The following is a 26,766-nucleotide window of genomic DNA, read 5'->3' as shown; positions in this document are numbered from 1 at the left end:
CGTTTGAAGATTCAGGAATGCTGCACTTATATACCAGACAACTCTAAGGATCTGGAGACATATATAAGCAACATTACTGCGATCCATTATGAGATCGAGGACTTGACTCAAGAGAATACATGGGAGACTGTTGGTAAGGGATTTGGGAAGGTTGGAAGCTGGTTTGCCAACCTAGGAAAGGGTTTCCTTGGTTTTGTACTGAAACCCCTTATCATAGCAGTGGCATGTGTGATCGCCTTGTGGGGTTTAGTGAGGTTGTGCAAGTGGTATAAAGCGAATAGATTGGCGAGATCAATGAGAGTGCAAGAGATGCGAATGGAAAGACTGCAAGATAATCAATACCGCAGTTTGAGAGCATTGGAGATGCTCAAGAGGGGAAAAATGACCACAAGCTCTGTTTAGTTCAGTTCTTACCCTGAGGATGATGTGAGGGTGGTGATGACACGGGTCATCAAAGGGGGGAACTGAGAGAGCGCCATTTACAGTGAAATTTGTAGGGGTGCAGCATATGTACAAGTAGTCAGCACCCGCATATATAGAGGCCTGTTAATCATAGTTAGATGCAAGATGTGAAAAGTGCTAAAGTGAATTGGTATCAGAATATGTGCAGAGCCAACGTTACAAAGTGCAATCCATGCTTGCTGACATATATAGATGCTTTTAAAATGAAACCTTCTCCTAATGCAACGTGTGTTTAACAATGCAATGGAACTTGAGATCTGCTTTATATAAACGTAATGAATTACATATATATGATCTGTTTAAATAGAAGATGCATTTACTGTTTAAGGTTTGATGTCTAGTGAACTAAGAGAACAAGTTAATGTAAAACGTTGGGCCTAAAACCCAAGCAGAGGCCTAATTAATGGAAACAGTGCAGGCCTGTTGAGAAATGTCTTGTTTAAACATTGCAGTAGACAGGACTGATAGATGTGACCTTTAGAAATGTTGCAATAATCATAGACTGCGAGTTACGTGTGTGTATTCCTTTGCAGGCGCCTCATCAAGCAGATAGTAGAGTAGAAGGGCCCATTGTGTGTGTATGTTAGGATACTAGACCCAGACATGGAGGAGTAGACCAGGAATTCAAGAAGGCAACTTGAAAGGATGAAGAGCCTGAGACCCAAGGACGTTTGAACGGACAAGGATGGACCCATGCCATGTGGAAGTTTACAGAACCCAACACCTCTAGATGGGCGTAGCTATAGGCGTGTCATTAACATTGTGGGGTTTTGTATTAGGGACAGCACCCCGAGGGTGGAGGCAGAGCAGATGACTGAGGAGTTAGAGAGAGCGGTCGCATGGGCAAGGAGCTTAGCAGCAGAGATGGAAATTTTAGTCTAAGAGAGAAGGTGGCGAACTTTTTAGGAAGTCTCCACGGCTGACACCTTTGGTTAGGTTGGGCTACTGTTGAGTAGGGATGTCATCTAGCATAGAGTAGGAACAGACTAATCTGAATTTATGTCTTTTATCCTGATGAGTATCAGAACTCAAGTTATAGCTATCCTGTTTAGTTTAATGGTTCTGGAGTTAATTCTCGTTCTTTTCATTAGTCGTTTGAGACTTTTCCGTAGGATTATGTTTGTATTAGTACCTGTTTATCTTCTGAACCTCTTGCTGAGGTGCCTGTATCTGCAGTTATTTTTGGTTATGTAATAAACCTTTTAAATTCAGTCTTTAGTCAGTGGTTCTTTGGGGAAAGCAATTGGGTATTCTGAAATTGATTTATTTAGTTGTGACTAGATTGCCTAAATTTACTCTATGACAGGTAAAAAGGTTCAGTCGACCTGTGACGGGATTCTGGAGAATGGTAAGCAGACTCAAGAAGTGCAATCCCGCCTTTTCATGGTTAAACTATAAAACAATGGGATGGGAAACCCACAATATTTAACAGTAGCTATGATTATCACCTAGCACTTCTTTAGAAGGTGTGCATTTCTAGGCATGAGATGCCTTACTTGTTTATATGTTTTTTTATAGGCATACACGTATACACACAGTCATTTTGTGTATGGTTGTATCGGCAAACTATATTGCACGAATGCAGATATATATCCCTATATACAAGTAACATTACCATTCACCACACCTCCTTAAAAAATCATACAGTCAATGGTGCTGACTTCTTATGGAACAATCTTTTCCGCTGTTGACCTTTTATTATTTGCAAGGCGGCCTCAACTTCATAGGCATGGTAAATCAAATTCTTACATTTCTCAATATTTGCAGAGTAGGGATTTAGGAGCCTTACTCGTAACTGCTATATGTGAAAGTTCATCTTCATGCCACAACAAATCACCAGCATTAATGATGAGCCTACTGTTCTATAGCTGTTCTGTCCCTGAAAGAAGAGGATAACAGAACACAGTGTCTAACTGAAACCAACAGCCAACATGAGCACTTTAGAATGACACCCTTCATAATACCATCTATACTACGAGGAGGGTGCAGAGACGAAGACACAAAATCCTGAAAGAAGGGGACATGCCAGTGTGCTCTAAGAACAGCTAGTAACCATTCCTGCCTGGGTATGATACATGAGCAGCATCAGTGAGAAAATCTCTTCAGGTGAAGGGGGGGGGGGGGTTAATGAAGTCTTCAAGTATAAACATGGTGTGATGAGATAACCTGGCACATTTACTCTTGGATTCTTTGGGCAACAGGCTTTAGTCAAGTGTCTCAGTTTTGGTAGTCAAAACGTCGAACTATCAATTCTTCCTACAAAGGGATCTGTGGCGGCCTTGGACGTTCCGCCCAGCTACTGTAGCCCTGATAATGGCTGCTTCTTGGGAAGTGCTGTAGTTCCGTATCCGTCAACTAACTTTCTGGACTTGCTTAAGGTCAAATCCGAAAAAAAGGCCCTGTTTGCTGAGAGGATTGGAGTACGGATAGACTGTGAGCTGGTTGAGATTGAGACACAGCAAACACCACATCAACCTTAAGAACGACAATCCTTGCTGAGAAAGATCCAGCACCTTGTACCACCAGTTATATATCTTGGCAGCAGCAAGGGCCATGTCAATGTTGTGAAGCCCCCAAGCATCATTCAAATATTACTCCCTAAAACATTCAAGACAAGAATGGTGCACAAAAAAAGGCAACTTCGATCTTAACTCGATCTCTTGTCTTCAATATTTCTCAAATGGAGTTTTGAGTAAAACAACATTTGTACAGTTCATTTCAAACATCAGTTTAACTTGGGAATAAAACGTCCCTTGACTCCACATGGATTGACTTTGAATAGTTCTGGTGAAATGTACTTCTCCTCTGAACTTCTAAAAGTTCTGTGAACTTCTTGGCATGAGGTGGAAAATTCTGGCTTAGCACGCTCTTGGAATGTAGCCTGCCTGGTGATGCAGGCGATCTCTGGAACCCAGCTGAGGAGTTTTGCATTGAAATGTATTCCATGCCAGCCCTAGAAGACACTGACCCTCTCCAGCTACATTTCTGAAATATTGCAGAAGGCCAAAGCAAACCAGGCCTGAGCGAATAAACCAAGCAGAAGCTCCCTCTCTCTTTTTCCCATACGGATAAGCCCTACATCTCTTTACAAATCACTGATCTCCCCTTCTCCCGATTACTAGTATCCAAGTATTGACAAAGCAGCAAAGAGTCGCCAGTCCTTAATTTGAAACAAAAAATGAGTGTCAGGGCCTTCATCAAGAAGGCACTGCAATGTACACCTCCCTTTGACCCTGACAGATCTGCCAATGATCCTACAAACACACCTACTAACCCTCTTAATCCTACAAGTGTGACACTTCAGACTATTTCAGGTCCCCAAAGCTACAAGAATGTCTTTTTTTTATGTATATTGAATTATTAAAAGAATGGTGCTGTGCTCGTCTCTAACTAAAGCAAACAGCACCACCATGTGTCAGACTGTCATAATTGCAGGTGTTGCCAATTATGTGCTGTGCAATGCACTGGAAACCACTGGCTCAAATTAGGCACTGAAGAGTCCTCAAACTGGTGCTGATGTCGCTGCAAAGAGCTGTGATTCGTTTCCTGCTATCGCAGGTTGATTCAACCAGGTTACCTGCTACAACTGTCCAATCAATGTTCAGCACTCAGCTCCTTTTTAGGTTTATGATTCTTTCCAACCTACATAATTCTAAGTCTACCATGACCTTTTGTAGCCTTTAAGCTAGAGGCTAAAATAGGCTTGAGGCCTACTGAGGAGGAGACTGGTGTGCCACGACCTTTGGTCCTTGGAGGAGTGGAGTGCTCACTATCCGTGTCCTCGGCAGGGGCACTGTCAGGAAGAGCTTATAAAAATATTTGAAACTTGTTCTCTGCTCTCTGTGATGCTAGGGACAGGGGGGATATATATTAATTATCTGCAAAAGTAGATGCCAAAGCCATGCCCTGGGCTTGAGCAGTGAAGCGGCATACAAACCCTGGGCTTTGGTTGATCAGAAAGCTGGCCTGAGAATACCAGCTTCTTCTAAGGCCTCTTCCTCAGGACAGGAAGCTGCACTGGAGGGATGCTTGAGATAAGGGATAACGGCTATGGCACCTGTGCTCCATTTTGTGGAGATGCTGCCAACGGCCACCTCCATCCAGTCACACTCCGGGAAGCTTCCTTTGCCAATGAGCAGCCGCGGCCCCTGGAGGGAGTTGCGGTGGGGCAGAAAGGCGGGGCGGGGAGGGGCAGGGTGGGGGTTGCTATAAACCGGAATATGGATAATTGGAGGTAAGTAAACAATTTAATAAATAAAACTAATTTCGGAGCGCGCTGCATCGCAAAATGAGATGCAGCCCGTGCTACGAAATTTGTTTTATTAATTAAATTGTTTACTTCCCTCCAATTATCCATATTCCGGTTTTTAGCACCCCCCCCCCACCCTGTCCCTCCCCCGCCCTGCCTTTCTGCCCCTCCGCAACTCCCGCCACGGGCCGCGGCTGCCAATGAGAGCGGTCATGGTCTTTCCCCAAAAGCAAGAGAGAAAAGGACATCCTGCACAGTCAGCTCCCTAATCTAATCCAAACTGGATCTCCCAGTGATAAAGCAGGAAGAAATGCCTATCTGCCAACTTGAAAAACGATCTCACTGTGGGAGGAGGGGGTGGGGCCTTGAATGAGGCACAGTTTTGTGCCAAGAAGTACCTACAAGGCACATTTGAACCTCACCCCGTCTGCAAATCCCCTCCTCCCCCCCCAAAAAAACAAGCATTTGCAATGCAATAGGTCTCGCATTAGGAAAGTTTGAGCTATTGGTATTGTAAATGACACATTTTTTATTTATGTGTTGGTTTTGAAAATAGCGAAATTAATAGCTTTGTCATTTACAATGCCAATAGTTATAACTTTCGCAAATGTGACACCTATAGCATTTGTAATGCAATATGTGTTGTAGTTACGTGACTTGCATGTATTGGTATTACAAATACCAATGGCTTTTATTTTTTTAAATAATTAATACTTAAATAAAAGTTAATGTTATTATCAGGACAAAGGTGAAGTGGGGGGCCAGACTTCCTAGAGTGTAAGGTAAAAACGAGGTAACAGTGTTTGAGGACGTATGAAAGTGAATAAAAAATGAGAGAGAATGCAAGAGAACACGAGCTTACTAAGAGAAGTTAATCACGGTGGGTTAATCAAGGATTGGGGGGCTTGTAAGCTCCATTCAGAGGAGAAGCGTTAGAGGCAAAATAATGTACCTGTAACAAACAAGAAAAAACCGGGCTGAAAAACATTGGAACAACAATGCGTAGTGAGATAAAAGCAGAAGCTATTGATGTCTAACTTACTGGTGCCAGAAGGAATAAATCATCCCCGTGCAGTACGTAATTACTAAATAGCCGCCAAAGTCGCTCTGCTACATACGTTCTAGAAATACATAAAAACAAGGACCCATCATGTGTAATACTGACCAGTCTACTGATTACCAAAAATATAGCGGGTGGACAATGCAACCGCTCGGTTGTCGAGATAGAAATATCTGTGGGCGGTGAAATGACATTGGATTCAAAACATCCTGAGTCTCCCAAAATGCTGTGTCCGTGCCGGGGCAGAGAGCCGTTTGCGTGATTTGTCGGCCGGTTAATTGCAGTGAGAGCAGCGGCGCGTGCACGCAGTCTCACGGTGGATGCGAGGACTAGCAGTGAGGGAAGACTGCTCGGCCTGACTGCTGCATCCCGATAGAAGGGAATGTGCATGGATGCGCATAGGGTTACAGGAATGTAAACAGAAAATAAACCCCCCTTTTTTTAAAGTAGATATTGTGAAAGGGCAGATAAACGTATCAGTGTGGAGTTATGCAGCACAGCCCCAGATTAGCAATGACAAACCTCGTGCAGCACAAACTTTAAAGAACACATGAGTTAGCCATATATACCTTTTGACACGGATGCAGTTGGGATGACAATAAATAACAAGCAGCACCCAAACACCTCTGTAGGGAACCATTGTCGTCACTCACCCGTGTCCGGCATTGTCTGCTTCGTGACAGAAAGCCAAGTTCAGCGTGATGCCACGGAGTGCTAGCGGAAGTCAGGCAGCCTTCGTTGGGACGTGGGCGGGGCCTGCAAACAAACAGGAAGGAACTGCCGGGAGAACGTCCTGGAACCCTGCACGCTGAATGCTGGCTGCCAAGGGACACGCGGAAAGAGCCCGGTGAGTGGAGGGGGGGGTGTACGCACGTGTGTCTGTGTGTGTTCGAGTGTGTCTGTGCGTGTGTCTGTCTGTGTGCGCGTGGGTCTAATTAAGGGGGGGTGCGTGTGTGTATGCAGTGTGTGTGTGCCTGTGTATGCGTGTGGCTGTGTATGTGCGCATGCGTGAGTGTGGCTGTGTGTGTGTGTTTGCGCACGGGAATATGAGGCATGAGATGGGCACGACGCAGTGTGCGCCCACGAGGTGAAATCTGCGCTCGTGCCCCTCTCGTGTCCACATTCCCAGAAACGGATAACAATAGTCGTCGAGCAGACGCAACGTCTGCTCGACCTAAAAACGCGCTGAAGCTGGTGCCGATGTCCTGGGGTATGTTCACATCCATTCATGGCCTCAGGAAACAAGCTGGAAAAACATTATTTACAGTGTTTTTGTTTTCCCTGCCACCGTGTGATATCCGCTCCTCACAGGAAGACCATGTGATGGGAGCCGATACCGTTTGTCACACGGTGGAACCGTGCGAGTTGGTAGGTATGAAGTATCTTGTATTTTCGTGATTGAGGGCAATCGAAGCCCGTGCAGGTAAGAGTGGTGGGTCCAGGTGAAGGGGGATTTCGAGGGACGTTGACAAGGCAAAATGTATTATTTATTTAATTTTCCCACGTCATCATCTGTCAAAATCTCCCCTCACCTGGCCCCACCGCTCTTACCTGCACGGGCTGTGGCTGATAGTGGTTATTGTGCAGCAGTGATGCCAGACAGCAGGGAGACAGACGGTGAACTCCCCCTTCCGGCAGTTAAATGCATTTCTAATGGAGTAAAGTGGCCCAGCACAGTAGAGGGTTGCATGAGGCTGATGGGGACAGCAGAGCTAAGGTTACAACTAGAGGAACTGTGGCTGCCCACAGCTCACGCAGTGGGGCACCTAAAAGGGCGGCTACCTTAGTGCCACCTAGGCACACCAACACCCCCTCTAGTCTTGGGACCCAGGGGGGTCGGGTTTGAGGGGGGCGGGGGGAGTCCCACTGCCCGACGGGCGAGCCGCATCATTTCCGGCGCACAGAGTGTTGGGGCACCCTCTTTGCTGCAGAACACGCCGTCTCCTATCCCAATCGCCTGTAAATTAACCCACCATGTTGCATACTTTTGCATGGAAAAAACCTGCAGCAATCTTTTCCCAACAAAGAATTGTGAGGCATATTATCAAGCACTGCGTTAAAATTATCGCCGCTTTAGCGGCAGAAAACTGCTGCTAAAGCAGCGATAATGGGCTTGATAATAAGCCGTAGAGAATTCCCATAGAAGCCCATGTTCACACCAGAACATGGGCTGCTATGCGAATTCACAAGTGCTTATTATCAAGCCGCTAAAGCGGCGATAATTTTAACACCTTTTCTTGATAATATGCCCCTGAGTTGTGTATTTATTTATTACATTGTGCATGCTAACTTTGCAAACGGTGGGGAGTGTTGCCGTTATAGGCACTACGTTGTGTTGATCTGCAAAGGGTACGAACGGCTGTGCCTCTGTTTGTGTGCGGGGAGTGTATTTAGGCGTCTTCCGGACTTCTTATGAAATGCTTCCCCGCAGCATCTAGGGACCTGTCTGCAAACTACAGCAGCGATTTACACTCTGCGGTTGGGAAATCAGTGAGTTTAGATCTGCTGCAAAAACAATTCCCCTCCCCCACCACACAACCAACCCCACCCAGGGGGCTGCGTTCAAAGTGTGAGGGAATCTATCAGTTCACCCCATGATGATGGAAATATTCCTGGGAGCAATGACCGCAAAGTCAGCCATTTCCGGTCATTAAATGCCAGGGCTGGTCAAAGGCCTTCTGTTTCCATCTACTCCTACCCTTACCCTTTACAGCCCACTGCTGCAGCACACAATGGGGATACACCCATGCCAGGCGAGCTCAACAGGACACCTTGCATTCCAGAGTGTGCCATGCCTGGTGCACGCGACAAGCACCTCTGGACCAGGGGAGCTGGCCGGTGGCGCTTTCAGTTAGTCCTAAAGGTTAAAGAACCGCAGCCGTGGCATGTAGTTCTTAAAGCCCTTTTACTGCTGCCATGTTCCATATGGCTGGCCTCTTAAAGGCAAACGATGATTTAGAGCCGTCATATTGTGCGAGGAAGGCGCATTCTTTCTCACGCGCTGCCAGTCGGTGTCTTTCCCATTAGGCTTGTCAGCTGCTGCTGCCCGTCTTCTGACAGCTATGACGGGGGACACACACTCGGAAGTGGGCGTCGGGAAGAGACGCCTGACCGCACGTGGATGCAATATCAGGCCGGGGGATGTTTTTGACAAATGAAAGGAAGAAACCAAATATCCTGCCCCCCTCCTACACTTGCTGACTGTTAATCCATTGTTTTAGTAGCCAAGACTGCGCTCACGTGAATACTTGATGCGTAGTGTTTTTTCACTTTCTTTTATCTCGTCTCACAACAGCTTTTTTATTGAAACCCTGATGAATTCTGCCCTCCCACAGATGCTTATGTGCAATGAGGCCTCCCACCAATTTAAAGAATCGCGGAATACGGCAAAGAGAAACAAGCACAGGCAACGCCATTAGGTCTTGTTACTTTGGGAGCTCTGAGTAGAACGTTACTAAAAGCCTGCTGAGGCAATACAAAACGAAAAGCATTACTTTGGGTGTGATCTAATGTACTTTCGAGATGTAAAAGAGTTCCTCATGCCTGGCAATGCAAGCCTCCAAATGGAGCTGAACAATACACCAAATGGCCAATAACAATAAGGGACGTGAGTGAATTAGTCCTCTGGGCGTGGCCAATGCACACTATGTATATTTTAAAGTATTAATAACAATCGGTATGTGGACTGATGAACTGTCAAGCCAGACCTTAGAAGACAAAAAACGACATGAGGATGAACCTTCTGCCAACAGTATTACTGGGTAGGTGTTCATAACCGTCCGCTAGGACAGCTTGTCGAGAACCCTACTCAGCCTCCAAATGTATTTAACCGCAAGCTCTTTAAACAGTTTTCTGCTTATAATATTTTGTCACTTCTAGGCGCTATGTATTATGTACTCATGTGTTTTATAAAGGTTCAGCTGGGCAGCCAGGGGCTTAAAATGGGGAAGTACAGTCCTGCAAACACCTTTGAGGCAGTCGTGTCTGGGGCATGTGCGGTTGGGATACTCCCATTTTTAAGAGGTTCTGAAGTGAATGTGCCACATGAAGGCACACAGTATAACCGGGTAGTCAAGTACATTTAGAACTTACTGGAACGGCAAAACACTTGGTGCCTGACTCTCTGGGGTGAATCTGCAGTGACAAACCACATATTGGCCACTGTGATGGTTACTTTTGTGTTGTTTTGATCAATTGCCTATCACATATCACAACCTGAACATTCTATTTGCCTTAAACTAGTAGATATTTCTATTCTTCAATATGTTAACTATTTTATCAACCTGAAAAGGATGAAAGACTGAGTCAGCCAGCCAGGTTTCATACGTCTTTATTTCGATTATTACATCATAAAAGACAGTTTGTACAATAAAATTAAGTCAGCCAGCCAAAAATTCTACCTTTCAGTTTGTAACTCTCAGCAGCAGGTGTTCAACCTCTGAGATATCTTACCAGAAACAGTTGATGTAATGCTACTCGAAGAACCTTACATGGGTTGAAAACTGGGACCCTCGCTAAACATGTAGCAGGATTCCTAGCTTCAACGCCCTTTGACTGGCGCCATCACTAACTACAAGAGTATTGAGATCAAGAAAGATAACACATGAGACATCGGAGTTTGCTAGATGGTACAATCCCTGAAGATACAACACTACCTTTGCCAAACCTGCATCTCAAATCCAAGATCTAAAACAGCTTTCAATTTTTTTATCTGATGTAAAGCAAATTGATTCTAGGATATAGTGAGTCATTCCCATTTACAGAATCCTTCATTGATCTACGAAATAAAAAATCTGGGCAGAAAAGTGTGCTAATGTTAGTCCACCTGACGGACCCCTGGAATCCCAAGACCCAGCAACTGACCACTGCTCGCCCTTCAGCAGGCGTATACTGATGAACCCCAGAACCTCTGCTGCATTCTGCTGCCTCTGCACTTGGAAGTTTGCTTGCAGGGGAGTTCCTTCTAAGACACAGGTAGTGCTATCAAGCTGGACTTTGGGTCTTGCTGAACATTGCATCTCTCAGATAATTAGCAATTTTTAACAGAAATGCTATTTCCCGTAAGTCTCCCTTTTGCAGGAATGCGTCCCTGCCAAAGCTTGCCCCCCAGTGGTGTTGTTCATGACCTCCAGTGTATGGTGTAGCTAGATAAGTATATTTTTTATGGGTTCGGGTGTCCACAGGCGATATTCAGGGTGTATTGCATTTGAGACACTTGGAAAGCAAATGAGAGCGACATTCTGTTTTATGGGACCTGTTTTTTGATCACAGGTATCACCCATGGTTTGTATGGAAACATACCACAACCCTATATGTTTTAACAGCTACATGTTCTGAGATTTCTAATGCTGATGACAGATCTCCCGTCCCCTGACTGGCTGGTCGGGACAATACATTGAACACAATGTTAGTCAGCTATTCAGCAATGTGTTTCCTAAAACATGGTCATCTAAATGTTCTTTTAATCAAAGTTTGGGATTTGCAAGGAATTTTGTGTAAGAAAAAAAGAAGCGGTTTCCACACAAGCCCCACCACTTAGGCCTCCATCGGGTATGGTGTTTTTAAAAGTGTTGAGAATCGGTAGGTTTCCCTAGGTAACGGTCATCAGCAGCTACAAATACCACAGCTAACCACAAGCGAAAAATCTGCATAATTCCAAGCTTCCTTCATACGCTTTCCATCTTCGTGTTCGTGGGACTTTCTTGTTCTGGATAGCAAACCTCCCACACTTGTGGGCATTGTTTGAATCATCAGAAGTGAGGGAATACACAATATTATGACAATTGCTTTTATCTGTTGAGTTTCCCTATACTTTGGCTTCCCATTTTAAGTCAGAATGTATCAACAAAAACACTTTTAAAAAACACTTCTTCATAATTACCTAGCATTGTGGAGAACTGAGAATTCGGGTTCATTCAAATGAAGCCTTCTCCCTAAACTCAAAATCCTGAGGACAATTCAAACAAATTTAGCTTTTAGTAACTCTGTATTTGTATTCCTTAGGGGTTGCATTGTCAAGTGATGCACGGTCAATACACTGTTGAAGCACACTGTAAGTCAGAGCTCGATATTTGGCTCTGGACATCACGTGCTTACAAAACAAACTACAAACACTGTACTACATACTATCAATGTATACAATTCTGTGCCGATTAAGGAGCCAGGGGCTTACTGGCTTTTGTCTTAGGCCTACAAAATATCATTACAGCATCAGGCTCTTTGTTTCGGCACTGCCTTGTGTGTCTGTGCCCGGTACAAAGTCGGGCACTGTTCAGATTTTTCTTAGCCTAAGAAAAAAAATACAAACAGTTTCTGGGTCCTTGCTGGCACACACCTATGTGTGACAACATGAAGCCAGATGCTGTTTGGATTCTTTCTTAGCCTAAAAAAAGTAAAAAAAAATCTCCCTTCTTTCTAAGCACAGGGATATGTTTATGTGTCTTTAAAAAAGAGCAAGCAACTGGATTTATTTTTAGGAATAAGATAAAATACACAGGGGCAGATCTACAAGCCCCTTGTGTCACTTTTGCGCCACCGTTGTGCCAATTTTGTGATTCAGCGATGACGCAAACAATGCAGCCAATTTATAACGTGGCGCATCTAGGGAGATGCATCACGTTGTAATGCCCTGAGTCACATTATACCTGCATCACGTATACTGTATGCAGGGTGGGCGTTCCCTGCAGAAAGCCTTGTAGAAGTGATGCAGTGAAATCTACGAGATTTCACTGTGCCACTTCTAGGACGCCACTGCGTCCTAACGTTACGCCTGCTTGAAGCAGGCGTAAGGAGTGATGCAGTATAATGGGTATAGGCCTCACCATGCATTGCTGGAGTTGTGTCGTGCTTGCAACACGACTCTAGAAATGCGTGACTTTTGTGCCAAAGAAATGCATCACAATTTCTGATGCATCTGTCAATCCTTTCACCATGGTGCGCAAGTATTGTAAATACAGCGCATCCATGGTGGCGCAATGGTATCGCAGGCTGGCGCAGCAAAACTGACGCATCTCTACAGATGCATCAGTTGCTTGTAAATCTGCCCCAAAGTGTGTGACTCCCGACTGGGCACAGAAACGTGTGTCTGAGCCCCAGAATATAGTTGGACACTTTAAAAATAAAAATAAGCTTCTCATAATATCCAGTGTCTGTCACTTTGTTGTGGCACAAATACACTCCTCCTTCATTTCACATTACTTCTAATTGACAGAGAATCATTGCGAAATGAAGGCGCTAAGGGTAGTTAATTCTAGTTCATCACCTTCCGGTACCCACCTCCTTCTTCATTCTTTGTGGTGGTGGCAAAAGAGGGTGGTAAGAGGGAAGATGAGAGTGCCTGTACTGCTCCTCCTGTCTTCTGTCCCACCTCACTCCCACGAAATGGAAAAAAGAGAATTGAGCTGGTGGGCATGTCTAGGGGAGAGCTGGGGGCAGTAATAACTGCCCTTCTCTTCTATAGCCCCAACCACCAGCTCGATCCTGGGATGGCCTGGAAAGGGCGATGGAATTTATCCCAGGTCAATACATATGTGGGTGACATCATTAATAACATCATATACATATTAATGAGGCAGGCTGGAAGTGAGCATGGGGCCGCCTCCTTCAGAGGTTTCCAAGTGCCCAGAAGGGAGCAGGCACTGGCAAATTCCTTTCAATGACACCTAAGCACCTAAGGAAATTGTCACCCATCAGATGGACAAAGAAAAATCAGAACAGGCACCAGCCCATGGGCATAAACAAATATATGTAGGGAAAGTTTCCTGGCGGCGCGTTTTCATGACATATGTATGTTATAGGGACAGCCAACAAGTTAGACTAAAATAGAAGAGAAGAGAAGATTAGCATGCACACAATCTATGGTTATATTTTGTGACTTTCCCATAGAATAACTGTGAGTTGATTCTTTATGGGCAGGAGGGGAGGACTTACCTCTCTGTGTTGGGACACTAACTCGGCATTCTTGATTTGTTTAGCGCTATTTTTCATGTACTAATTTGTCATGTGATATTATTTACGCATTATACATACACTATTTTGACTGTTAGTTGCAACATGATCTGGATTCTCCAGTACCAGTAGGGTAATCAAATGTTTCTGTAAGATAACCTCCAAATGTGGAATGCCTTAACAATCAAGCCTCCATGGTTTGCAGTTTGGAGATAGTGCCAAGAGGTGAGCCAGTCAGTATAAACAAAAAATGCAATTCAAATGGAAACAGAGTTACACTAGTTGTACTTACTTCTGACATCGTTTGTCTTCAAGGAAAACATCATCGCTAGCTCAAAGTGTGTTCTGGCCTCCTGAAGTTGTCCGCTGTCCACCAAAGAGTGTCCATACCAAAGCAGCACATGCACCACTTCCACCTCTGCCCCCTCGCTGCCCTGCAGCTCACAGTAAATCTGGAAGGACTTGAAGAAATAGCTTTCTGCCAGTCTTCTTGCTTTGCACGACAGGGCCAAACTTCCAAAGTTTGCAAGGGCAATCGCCTGATTACGCCTGTTGCCAATCTCTTTGGCCAGGTTCAGGGCCCGAAAGATGTTTCCGCCGGCTTTCAGTGATTTGTTCTCCATCTTGAAGGCAACACCAAGTAGGTTATACACAACACCACACTGTGTGACACTGTCTGTCTCCTGCAGGGACTCCAGCAGTGAGGTCATGAGTACAGAGGCCATTCCTGGTTGACCAGCAAGGATATATGTCCAACCCAATGAAAGCAAGGACTCGAAGGACTTTTCCTCATCCAGTTGCTTTCCCAGTTCCACGGCACCCTTTAAAAAATAAATTGCTCCCCCCAGGACCCTATGCTGGAGGTACAGTTTAGATAAAACAGTGCACAAGGTCCTCTGCATGCTTATAGCGCCATCCTCACGGCTACAGGACAAGGCATGTCTGAGGTAAGGGCAGGTTTCAGCTGGGATGTGGCCACCTCTCAATTGCCATCCAAGAATCCTGCTAATGTTTTGGAACACCAAGCCCAACCGCCAGACATGAGCTGCAAACTCTCGTAAACTTGAGGCGCTAGAGAGCCTGGCTGATGCCAGTGCTATACGGGGCATGTATTTCTTGTCATAGAGGTAGCTCAAAATAGGGGTTGCGTCCAAAGGAGCAGGTCCAGTTTGTGGAGCAAATGCAACTAAGAGGAACTGCAGCCGTTCCATAAAAGGAAGAACTTCTTCGTACCGCCTCAGCTGGAGGAGGAGCCTGACCATGAGGAAGCAGCTGCGCACCTCCAGTGAGGCACTTCCCACCACAATGGCCTTCCTCAGAAGGTATGTGACCACGTCCTGTTCATTGTCAGTACTGAAGCAGTGTCCAGGCAAACATGCCAGGAGTGTGGCTGTCTTCTCCAGCACAGCCTCCTGTTTCTCTTTCATCTTCTGTTTCAGGTAAATGGCAGTGAGGTTGCCATAGAGTGCAGATAAAAGAGGTAGGTCATCAAATCCATCACTCAAGGCTTGCTTGGCTTCTTCAAAATAAACTCTGGCTTGGGAGAACTTAATGCGCTTGACGCACAACCGCCCCAGAAGGAAGCACGAGCGGACATGAGCCCAGGGCATGGCATTCCTCTTTGCCCACGTCCTAGACCTTTCCAAGTACATGGCAAGCTGGTCCTCATCAGAAAACCCATAGAAGGTGGAGTGCAGGCAAGAGAACGAAAGGTCATACAGGCACTGAAAGTGGGGCACATAGCCTTCCTGATTGAGAAAGGTCAGAATGGGGTCAAAGACCTCAGAATCATCCAGATCATCTGCGTTGAGGTCTACAAAGAACTTGGGGTCATCAAAATCACTTGTTTCCTGCAGGAGGCCATCCAGTGGAGGGAATGGGAACTCGGATGCTGGGCTTGACTTCTCAGAGAAGCTGCATTTGGTTGAGGTTTCAAAATTTTCATCCATCTCCCATGAATCAGATATAAATGTTTTTTCAAAGCCTTCAGAAAAACTGTCTAAGAGAAGAAAAAAAAATCTTGTTATTATACTTGGAAATAGACATTTACTAAGAACACACAGGATCAGTGCTGCCGCTGTGACAGGATTCTTCATATCATTCCCTCTTTTCTCCTACTTGCCTTACCACATCTCCTAATGCATAACTTGCAGCCAATTATTACCTTCTGACTCTTCTTTCTATCAGCTCCTGGTCTCTCTGACCTATCCCCCTCTACCTCATATTGTCACATACTTCCTTATGCCCAATTTTATTATATGCCGTTTACAGAGTCAACAACAGCACGTCAGTTGTGGTTAGGTTTAACTTTTGATTAGAAAGTTGATTTTGTGCTGTTAATAACCTAGTGCCGTTCAACAAATATGCATGAAACTGTTCAAAACATTTTCACTGATTTGTGCTCATCATGGAAAGTTTTGCGCTGTTCCAGCCGCCGGATGCAAAGAAAGGAGGAGTCAAAACATTTACATTTTTCATTTTAAATCCAATAGGGAGCTGTTGACTGAGCTCTAGAAGAAAGGGTTGAAATTAGTTAGACCATGTAAATACACCAGTCCTTTTATTCTGATTAAAAAAGTAATTTTATTCTTTGCTAAGTCCAAGAGTATTAACATTTACCAACAGAGAGATTCCAAATATCTTCCTCTTCCATATTGAAGAGAACTGTTTGTAAGAAAAAGTAGACAACCAACACATATTTCTTGGACTAACCACTTCTTCTAGGTCTAAACCTTTTATAATTAACATGACCTTTTACCATACGCATTTATTTCAGGAAATAGTTTTTTTAAAAATCTAGTACATAAATGTTCACTATAGATGTTTTAGAAGGTTTTAGGTTGCACTGGTTAACATTTTTAATTTAGGTTCTCATCAGTTGGTTGATACATCCCATAATAAGAAGACTGCTGTTAGTGGCACAACTCACATGTGGTGTGAATGTATATAAAAAAAATTCACACAACACCTTGACGAAGAAGGCAGTCTGCGAAACATGTGGTTGCGGAATACTTTTTCTTATGTAAAATTGTCTTCAAGCATGACGTGATTGATATCTGGACTCTCTCCAGTGGCATAACGAATGTTGAGGCCCCCTCCTGCAAAGTGCATGGAGGGGAGCCCCCCACACTCCGGACCCAATCAGAAGCTCTCAGGCCAGGGGCCCGCCACCCATGCACAGTTCCAGAGGGAGCCCCCAACAACTAGCGGGGGCTATTGTAACACCACTGAATCTCTCTACTGATCAATGAACATGAAAAATTCTAGTACTCTTGGATTTTAGAAAGAATACATTATGGGGCATATTAACAAGGCGGCACTATAAAATTATTGCCGCTTTTGCGGCCGTTTTCGTCCGAAAAGCGGCGATAATTTTATTGCCTTATCAGCAAAGACATGCTTATTGCGTGTTTTGGTGACTTAGCACCCATTTCCAGTACGCCTAAATTTGCATCGCTAATGAGATGCAAAGTAGGCGTGGCTGTGAAACCAACCAGTGAAAATATCGCGAAGGCAGCTTCACGATATTAACAAGGAAGGGTAGCGATTATTTGAATCACGTTAAGTATACCTTAACGCAGGAATGTAATGTGTGTTAAATTCCTGACTAAGGCATACTTAACATGGGTGGTGGATTCTGTGGCTAAGACCACAGGCCCTATCATCTAGGATATCACCGTTTTCCACCATGGAAAACGGCGATATCCACACTATCTCTGGAAGTTTTATTGCCTCGGCGATGCTCATTGTTGATAACGCGCTAACCGTGCGATAAATTCCAGAGATAGCCAGCGATAAATATGCAAGCGCTAAGCGCGCTTTGCGATATTCATCGCCAGCCCTTGTTAATATACCCCTATGTTTTTTAACTTGAATATACGGTCTGATGTATTTACATCGGCTTAATAGTGAATAACAGTGAAGTAATACGTTATTTTTCACTATTAGTACAGTAGAAAAAAGGCAGAAAGTACGGAAGGCAGTACTGTGACGCCCTTATGAGTAAGCGGCCACTGCGATGAAGATGTAGTTGTGGTATGTTGTACTCACCAGAGGAATTGTGGACAAGCGTTCCCACTGGTTCTGATCCATCTATGAGAGAAAAGAACAACCACACTGATCACATTAAAGAGACCATCAGGACATTGTTATGGCCGCCAAGGGCACACTCTAACCATTACTTGAACATCCGATCTGTTGTTGACTCTAACTACATACAGCTGTGAGAGTGGGCTGCCAAACCTCAAAGAGTTGGGGTACAGAGGCATGGAACTTTATTGCTTCTCTGGGGGCATCATTTATGGTTCATGGCAATTTGGTGTCTCATATGATTTTTCACTGAAATTGTTTCACAAGAGCTTAGGAGGTGGCCTTTTGCCAAAAAAAGAGCTCTAGTTCTGTGGAACTAGAGAACTTAAAGACCCTGCAAAAGCAAGAAAGAAGAAAGGTAGACAGCGATAAAGGGAGAAAAGGGATCGAAAAGAAACAGGTACAGTGAATGAAAGCAAGTAAACGGGGAAGACATATAACTCTATGCCAGGTGGCTTCAAGTAACTTTTAGACATTCAAGCTTGAGAACATGTTGTGAAGATCAGGGGAACATGGAGTTTTCTACCAAAATGTTCATTTTATTTTACAATTGTCAAGGCATTTTTCACTGTTTAGTGAAATAATTGTCACTCTAATCAAATACAGACAAGGTGGAACATGTTTGCTGAATGTATGTAGAATCTTTATATTCAAGTTTACCTTTAAAGAAGTTTCTTATGTAGAACGATAATTGCATTTGTTTTAAGGCAAATTTACTTTTTGAATAGTTTTTCTACACACAAGAAGCAACGGAAACATTTTGCAACCTTCGCAAAGTTACAAAATCTTTGTTAGAATTTTATAAAGGTTGCAATTCGGAAAAAAACCTACAAATTTGCAGTTATCATGAAGAGAGAAATGCTACTATGCAGTGAGGAACAAAATACTCAGCCAGCTCATGCGTTAGCTTCCTTGCTATTAAATGTACTGAAGTCCTAATGCTGGAGTATAATGCTCCTATATCCCAGGGGTGGACGCCCAATAGGGCCTTGTTAGATTGTCATATGCTAAGGTCTTCCAAAAAAGCGACACAACACAAACACCTCACACATAATAGGTCAGTTACTTCATCATTGGGGTTGCTACCTGAATGGCAAAATGTGATGCCAGTGGTCTCACCTTGGGCTTTTTGTCAGTTTGTTTAGATGTGAAACATGTTGGGGGGCATGGTGTGAAATTGTGACAATGGATAGCCTATAGATTCCTTAAACTTAGTCTCCTTCTGCACACAGGTAAAAAAAAAAGCAAAAGTGAATATGAGGGTATTTAAAACCCAGTTTATCTTGGAGGTACTGGTCTGCTCTTTATGTTTCTGCCATTCCTATTGCCTGTCTAGGTCAGGAGCTCTTTTCAAGGCCAAAATGGCCCCATATTTTATCACTATTTTCTTACTGCGATCCTTACTAAGTTGTGGTGCTGTGCGAGGGTGTAGGGAAATGACAAAACCTGTTGGCCAGTAGTCACATTTTGTGGCTCAGCGGTAACATCCTATGTAGAAAGATATAAATAGAATATAGTTTAAAGAATATGTAACAATTTGTTTGCCTTTCTGAAATATTGTTTTTTTCATAAGTAGTCATGCATGCATGTTCTATTGTAAATTAGAGTACACTCCTCTCATTTGTGTTGAGGTTGTGCAATTTTTTTGCCACCACACTCACTGCCACTCATGCAGCAAACATGGCAGTAGTTGGAAGCATGCAGTGTATGGATATAGTCTCTTTCTTACAAGCCCTAATTCTGTGTCCTTGGCCCATAGGTGCAGGACTTACCGAGCCTGTACACAGAGCTGATGTCGGTTTGCGCGAGGTCACACAGGAGGTCTGCACATCCACCCACGTTGTCCTCAGTAGGGAGGTGGAGTGATGACTTTTCTTGATCACTGAGGAACTCCACATTTTTCTCGCTGTAGCTGGACACACAAGAAATAGGAATCACATAGTGTCACACACTTGAAAGATACAGAGATCTGCAAAGATCAGGGAAACACTGGGTGGACTTGAGTTTTGATAGAGCCTTACCTGTTCATTATCTAATTGACATCTTTCTCAACTTCAATTTTCTTAAAGTAATACTTGAATATCTTGAAGAGCCCGCGTCACCTACACATCCCCCAATCATCAATGACCGACCAACCATTGGCAACTAGCAAGTTAGGCACAAAGAGAAGTTGCAGGATCTCTAAGGCTTGTGTTGAATATTTCCCTCAATTATCTCAATTTATTGTAGTGTTGGCCCCTTTAACAATATAACATTCTTTCTAAAGTGAAGGCGGGAGTGATCACTGTCCCTGAAGTTAGTGCTGGAGAAAGTGTCTTCTACAAGCATATTGTACCTGACTGCTGACATGGTCCTGTGACAGAGACACCTGTATCTGTGTTTCCCTTTTTAAACAGAGGAGCTGGCAGAAATTGAAAGAGTTGGACATGAAGCCTGATGGCTTGGTATTACCAGCCCCTTAACGAAAGTCTACTGAAAATATTCTGCCTAAATGTAAACCAAATGTGATTGAAAGCTAACAATCGATCTTGAAATGCTGATTTTCTCTGGCAAATGTGCAAATTTCACTTTTGATTTTCAGACACAATAAAATGCGGTGATAGGCAGGCAGGCAGGCAGGCAGGCAGGCAGACAGACAGACAGACAGATAGATAGATAATTTCCATAGTGGGAGTGTGTATAACGATTTGTAAATCACACTTAACTGGTGAATTTCAGGGTTTGGAGTTGAAACATCTAGGGCCTGATTTAAAGTTTGGTGATCGGTATTAGTACTGTCGCTATGGTGGAATACTTTACTCCCTTCATGGTGAGGGTACTCTGCCTGCCAATTTTAGAGAAGTGCTTAGCTCCAGCAGACATGTCTTGCATTTACAGGAACTGCTACCAGGTGGTTCTTGTAAATGCAGTGAAAGTGCACTGCACTGCTCTGTCAACAAAAAAGTGCTACACTGCACTTTCATTTTCTTTATTTATTTTCAAAAACAAAACACTAAAGCCGGATTTTGTTTTTAAAAATAAAAACAATATAACAAACCACTCACCATGGGAGTTTTTCCCATGGCATGTTTTTTTTTTTTTTTTTTACTTTTACATACCTCCATGTTTTGGGTAGGGGTTTGTAAAAGTAAAAACTGACCATGTGTCCACCCACTCTAAATTGGACGTGCGGACAAATGGCCAAATCTCTGACAGTCCAACTGAGAAAGTAAGGGGCATGTAGAAGGCATAGATTGAGTAGTCTCCATCGCCTACATACTGAAGGTCCGGCTGTCTTTATATCAGGTAGATGAACTTTCAGTTTGGCACCGAAGGTGCCCCATCAGCTTTGCAACAGAGAATCCTCTGCCAAACTCTAAACCAGGTCCAAAGTCTCTTTAAATGCATTTTTTTCTGTGAATTTCTCGGATGTTTTCCTTGTGAATTCTTCACAGATCTCACTACTTCTAACAACATTTCTAAGGGTGTTTTGTCAGTGATTTTCGCGGTTATTTTCAGTTTTAATCATTTTAAATTTTTTTGCAAACAACAACAAGGCGGGTATCCCCACCCGAATAACTGGAAGCTCCTCTAACAAGGGAATACTTCAACTCCCCCATCAATCACCCATCACTCTCCCTGACACTACCTTGTTTAATATATAGAAAATAAAGCAGCGTACAGATTACCAAAATGTTGTCACATGTCGTCTTCCGCAGGTGTGTTCTGCTATGGGTTAGGAGGCCAATGCTCATAGGTGGTTACGGCATGGGAGGCTTCTGTTGTCTTTGCTAAAATACTCCAAAATTTGGTCCCGCAGTCTAAGGAACTTAACTGATGAGTCCTGTGGGGCGTATGCAATCTTTTTTATATGCTAAAAGGTGCCAGATCTTGTGCAGCCACACTGTGGTGTTTGGGATGAGGTCTTTCCCCAGAGGCTCAGTAGAGGCTGCCTCGCTGCTAAAAGAAGGTGCAAAATTATTTTCCCATTAGGAGAGTGATGAGGGTATGCACTCTTCTGGGGGTAGCCCCAGTAGTATTGACGTAGGGTCATTAGCCAAGGGCTGCCCCTCAATGTCCTCTATAGAGCCATGAACGTCCTCCCAAAACCGACCCAAAGGAGGAAAAGACCACATATGGTATGTGGGTACCTGTCTCTACACATCTTCTCCAGCATTACCTGTGTCTGCTATTGTACATTATATGGAGTTGTGTTGGACTGTGCGGCCTTCAGTACAGAATCATACAGCGCACTTCCCTGCCTTGAGTGTGCCGTGCAAAGTGAGTTGTGTGTTTATGAATAGTCTCCCATTGTTTATTTTCTAGCACAAGGACCAGCTCCTCCTACCAATTCCTCCTAGCTTATGTTCTTTTTAAATGGAACATTAGCAGATAGACACATGGTCATTACCCATGTGTCTTGCGGCAGGAACATGCAGTTTTGCCCTGCGCAGCAGGGTTTGGACATAGGGTGTGGCCTGCAGCCAGGCTCTGCACCCACCCACCCATGAGTCCAGACCCCATCACACACAGACTTTGGCCTTTTGCAGCCGGGATCGAAGGCAGGGCCAGACATGTGACCAAGCCCTATTCCAAAACGCTTGTGCATCTCAGTGTTTGGACGCATCTTTTGCGATAGCCCAATTGAATGTTTATAGTGTAAAGAATTACTTATTGTAACAATCATCTCTTTTGAGACTTCTAATCTGGTCACAGCACTGAAACTTTCATCCTCAAATTTGAAGATGACAAGCTTGATCACTTTCTGATTACTGGTCCTTCTACATCTATCACAAGCCTTTGAAATCACAGACCATGAACGCCAAAGCCGTATAAAAATCCTAAGTAATCAAATGGGTATTGAAGGAACAGTGCTCAATTGGTTCAGGTCCTGACTTTCAAGCAAATCACAACATATCAAAATTGGAAATTCTTTTGGATTTTATTTAAATCCCATGGTGTTTTCTACAACACACCATCCTTGTTCCCTTACGTGTTAATTTGTATGGTGAGTTACCAGGTGATATTGTCGCAAAACCTACTTTCTACATATTGCTGATAATACTTAGTTATACATTAAAAGTGAATACTCAAACAACCTCAAATTGAGAATCTCCTCCCTAAAACAGATGACAGAAGTGAAACTTGAGCTGAACCCACAGAAGGTAGACTTTCTCATGCTGTCCCCTAACACATTCCTGTAACTAACCACTGGATGATCTAACCAAATAAAAGGTATGGGTCTTCAAAGAAAAAGGAACCCCTCAAAACATTCCCTCCCTAATTTGACAAATTACTCCACCTTGATTGTCACGTCATTGGACATGGCCATATTACCAGCTCTAAATTAAAATGCTTCCGTAGTCTCAAACCCTTCCTTGTAAAACAAGACAATAAGCACTCCATCATAGAGAGAGAACTCAGTCAGTACTTTGTCAGACACCTTGCCTAAACTACATTCTTAAACCTGAACTGGATGCAAAGAATTGTCTTTCCCTATGTTGAATGTCTCTCCTATCTTCCCTGATACGCTCGATTTATTTCTGGTTTTCACTTCTATAACTGCAACAAGTTGGAAAGTGCTATAATAAATAAGGTGTAAAACCCCAAGAATAATAATACAGGTGCTCAGAGTTAAAAAAAAATACCTTCTGCTTTGCTCTATGAATGAAACAATCTTGGGTTCTATGCATTTTCCCCCTGAATTTTTCACTTTTGGTCTACCCAATTTTAGACTTTTACAGTGAATGAGTCTCACCGACTGAACCACACTCACTGTAATTACTGTGGAAATGGACTGAGATAGCTAACCACCAGTGCCCTCCTTTTATGATAAGGCTGCTGCTGCATAGCTAGAAAAAGAGGCTCTAGGCTGGTAACACGCAAACATGTGAGCGCACACGGGTGCACATGCGTGCAGGCTGAACGTATCAGACTACTGTCTAGAGCAGCAAAGTATCTGTGCATGATAGCCTAGTGTAGAGGTGACCCTTCAGGGATTAGTACTGACCTGTTGAAGGCGTTATAATGTGAGTGTGCAATTATAATGTATGTCTGTAGTGCTTACTGAAAAGCTGTGTGCTCACTACATTATACCCAATGGGCAAAGTCTGCACCACAGCACAGTTTTACCATACTTAGGCCTAGAGACACTGTTAAGGTATCAATTTTAGCATGAACATGTACATCGAGTGAACATGCACTGCCACTTTGTCATACCTGTGCTCCTTATGGCACTTTGAGAATCCTCACATTATCCTGGCTCAACTCATAATCAGATTCCAGAACTTTGGCCCCTATTCTGAGGCTAGTTAATTTCTCTGATGTTCAGCAGGTGGCTCAAAGGTCGCCCTACTTCATAATGCCAATAAAGTGTTAAACCAAGTTCGTTGGAAAAAAGGGGGTGCAGAGTGGGGGTAAATCTGCACCTGCTAGTTAACTCTTCACACTGCCCCTTACCTGGGTAAGCCAGCATTCAAATAAACAAAGGAGGAAGGTCAGACCCCTGGAGTCAAACACACAAATGGCTCCCCTGAAGCTGTCAGGGAAGATCTTTTCATAGTTCACTTGGAGTTGTCATGTTTAAAAGTCCCAGAATGCTTTGCAGGTGGGTTGGGACAGAGTTGGCACCCAAGGCTGGGCAGAGCTGAACACCTACCAGAACTTTTCACCCCCACTTAAAATCCTTGCACAGCGGAGAGACATTTGAGAAGACACTGGACCAGGAGGGAGGAAGGCACATGTACATCCAGCTGGAAGGAGAAGCCACCTGAGAAAAAGGACTGAAGGACATTCACTCCAGGTGGCATCTACGACTAGGATGTGTCTCTCCAAAGCCAGTGGCGCTGGCTCAACTCGTGCAATCTGAGGAACAGTAGGGTGAATGGACCTGCTAAGGGACACTGGAGGGTTCCCCAAGGACTTCTGGGGACTGGACCTTCACTTCATTGCTGACACATAGATGCAATGTATGATGCAAAGCCACTGGCATGAGGAGTGCTGTGGGGAGGGGACTTGTTGGAAGTGGAAGGGATGCGGAAGACATCAGCCCCAAGCACGGAAGAGCATCTGGATCCCAGGTAGAGGGTGTTCTGGTGAATGGAGACTTAAAAAGCATGCTCTCCAATGAAGAGCAAATTTAGAGGCCTGCAGTCCAGATCAAAATGCTCCTGATGGCTAGAGCTGCCCACCAGAAGCATAACAATACCAAGACTTTGAATACTAGCCCTATGGAGTCAGAGAAAATGACATTGAAAGTTTGTCCCCAAAGGGCGACCATCATGAAACTGAGCGCATAGAGCTCCTCTCTGAAATCCTAAATTCCCCCAAATTCCCCCAGGGAGGACCAAGCGCGTTGGCAGTGCATCCCCATTTACCCATTGTTTTATAGAGAGGGGGCATGCGTAGCACCGCCAACCAGAGGTACTCTCTGGTCACAGGGACCCCCTTGCCTGGTCCAAACACAATTCACTGTGTCCACAGGGACCCCAACTGCCCCGGAGAGAAGGGATCTCCACTGTGCTCCTCCGTCGGTGCAGTGTGCCCTCCCCCCCGCCCCCCACACTCTCTATGCCTATGTCTGAGGGGAGCGGAGAGCACACCACACCAGTTCCACCTTCCTGCGAGGATGCAGAATAAACAAGCTGCCAGCTCCCAAGCCAGACTAGTGAAGCGTCAGCTGGGCGGGAAGCAGGCTGGGCTGGGCACAGTGGGCTCCAAGCAGGCCCCAGCATAGTAAAAATACCTGGTGCCGCATTAAAAAGGCAGAGCCACTCTGCAGGCAAAACCAATGCCAGATGTGGTGTGAGCCACAGTGGGAAAATAAGTAACGATGTTGCATTTATTTAAAAAAGTGTGATTCAAGGCCGCTTATTTATCATTTATTCAAACAACAAAAGCATGTCCTGCAAGCCACCATGAGGAGGCCAAAATGTACATATTGTTCCTAGGTGGGCCCCAGAAAGGGCAAGAAAACTTCCAATGAATTAAAGATTGTTGGGGGGCTGCCAGAGGTTCAGCAGTCCCCCAGGAGTGTTTTATAAATGGTGCCCTTAGTCTCTCAGAGAGTCCTTCAGATGGTTCCCTGGAGAAACTTTTCATGGTTTTACGCACTTTTTTTTTTTTTTTGGTAAGACTTTATTGACAGTTGCCAGATCCACAATAGTCTGAAAACATTACAAAAATAATGAACTTATTAGCAGTCACAGTGGTGTAACATAACAGCTATTTAGCCGACAACCTTCCGGTCCGGCAGCAAACGTGTAGAGTGTGACATCAGGCAAAAAGAATACATCAGAAAGTACTACATCGTCTTATATATTTTTTGTTCTGAAACTTCAAAAAGCACACAACTCAAACATTAGACTCCTGCTGAGAAGGATAGATATAAATCATCAATGTAAACATCCCCAATGTCGTAGGCTATGCCCAGCTACCTATGATGCGAACACACCCCCGTCACAGGAGTGCACTAACGGAACTAAAACTCAAAAGCCCCTTATCCCCATTGGCCAACCGCCCTCCACCCACAGGCCTAACCCTCCAGCTCTTCGTCATCGTCCGAGCTGTCGCCCTCATCCTCTGATAGTGGTTCGCACAGATCCCCCCTATATTCATCCAAAGTGCATTCCATTTGCGTGGGTTAGCCCTCATTTTGTACACAGCACGTTCAGTCATCATTAGCCTGTCCATAGTTCTACACCACAAAGCCAACGTAGGTATTTCGGCTACTCCCCACCTTTGTGCGATGTCGCGTTTGGCCACCATAGTTCCGATCGTGACCCATTGCTGTTTCCGACGTGCCAGATCTGTCCCTTCCCATATGTGCAGAAGACACAAGCGAGGGTTCGGGGTTAGTGACGTGTCAAGGGCCTGGGAAATGGTGCGCATGACCTGCTGCCAGTAGGGCGAGACACTCGGACAGTCCCAGAGCGTGTGTAGCAAAGTACCCTCCTCCCCACACCCTCTAAGGCAAAACGGG

At 44.4% G+C, this 26,766-nt stretch overlaps 1 protein-coding gene across 3 annotated transcripts in view; it reads right to left on the bottom strand.

The window, feature by feature from the left end:
* Nucleotides 1–26,766, bottom strand: part of SH3TC2 (SH3 domain and tetratricopeptide repeats 2) — a 313,696-nt gene that overhangs the window by 83,126 nt on the left and 203,804 nt on the right. For all 3 annotated transcript variants that reach the window (XM_078652997.1, XM_078652994.1, XM_078652995.1), the window contains exons 10-12: nucleotides 19,580–19,719; nucleotides 17,769–17,810; nucleotides 14,011–15,717 (exon numbers count right to left, since the gene is read on the bottom strand). In XM_078652997.1, coding sequence (XP_078509123.1) covers nucleotides 14,011–15,717; nucleotides 17,769–17,810; nucleotides 19,580–19,719 — 1,889 coding nt within the window. The remainder of the gene's footprint in view (nucleotides 1–14,010; nucleotides 15,718–17,768; nucleotides 17,811–19,579; nucleotides 19,720–26,766) is intronic.

The sequence above is a fragment of the Lissotriton helveticus genome, chromosome 7 (genome assembly GCF_964261635.1).
Source record: "Lissotriton helveticus chromosome 7, aLisHel1.1, whole genome shotgun sequence".
Taxonomy (NCBI): Eukaryota; Metazoa; Chordata; class Amphibia; order Caudata; family Salamandridae; genus Lissotriton; species Lissotriton helveticus.
This window is presented reverse-complemented; position numbering and strand designations above follow the sequence as displayed.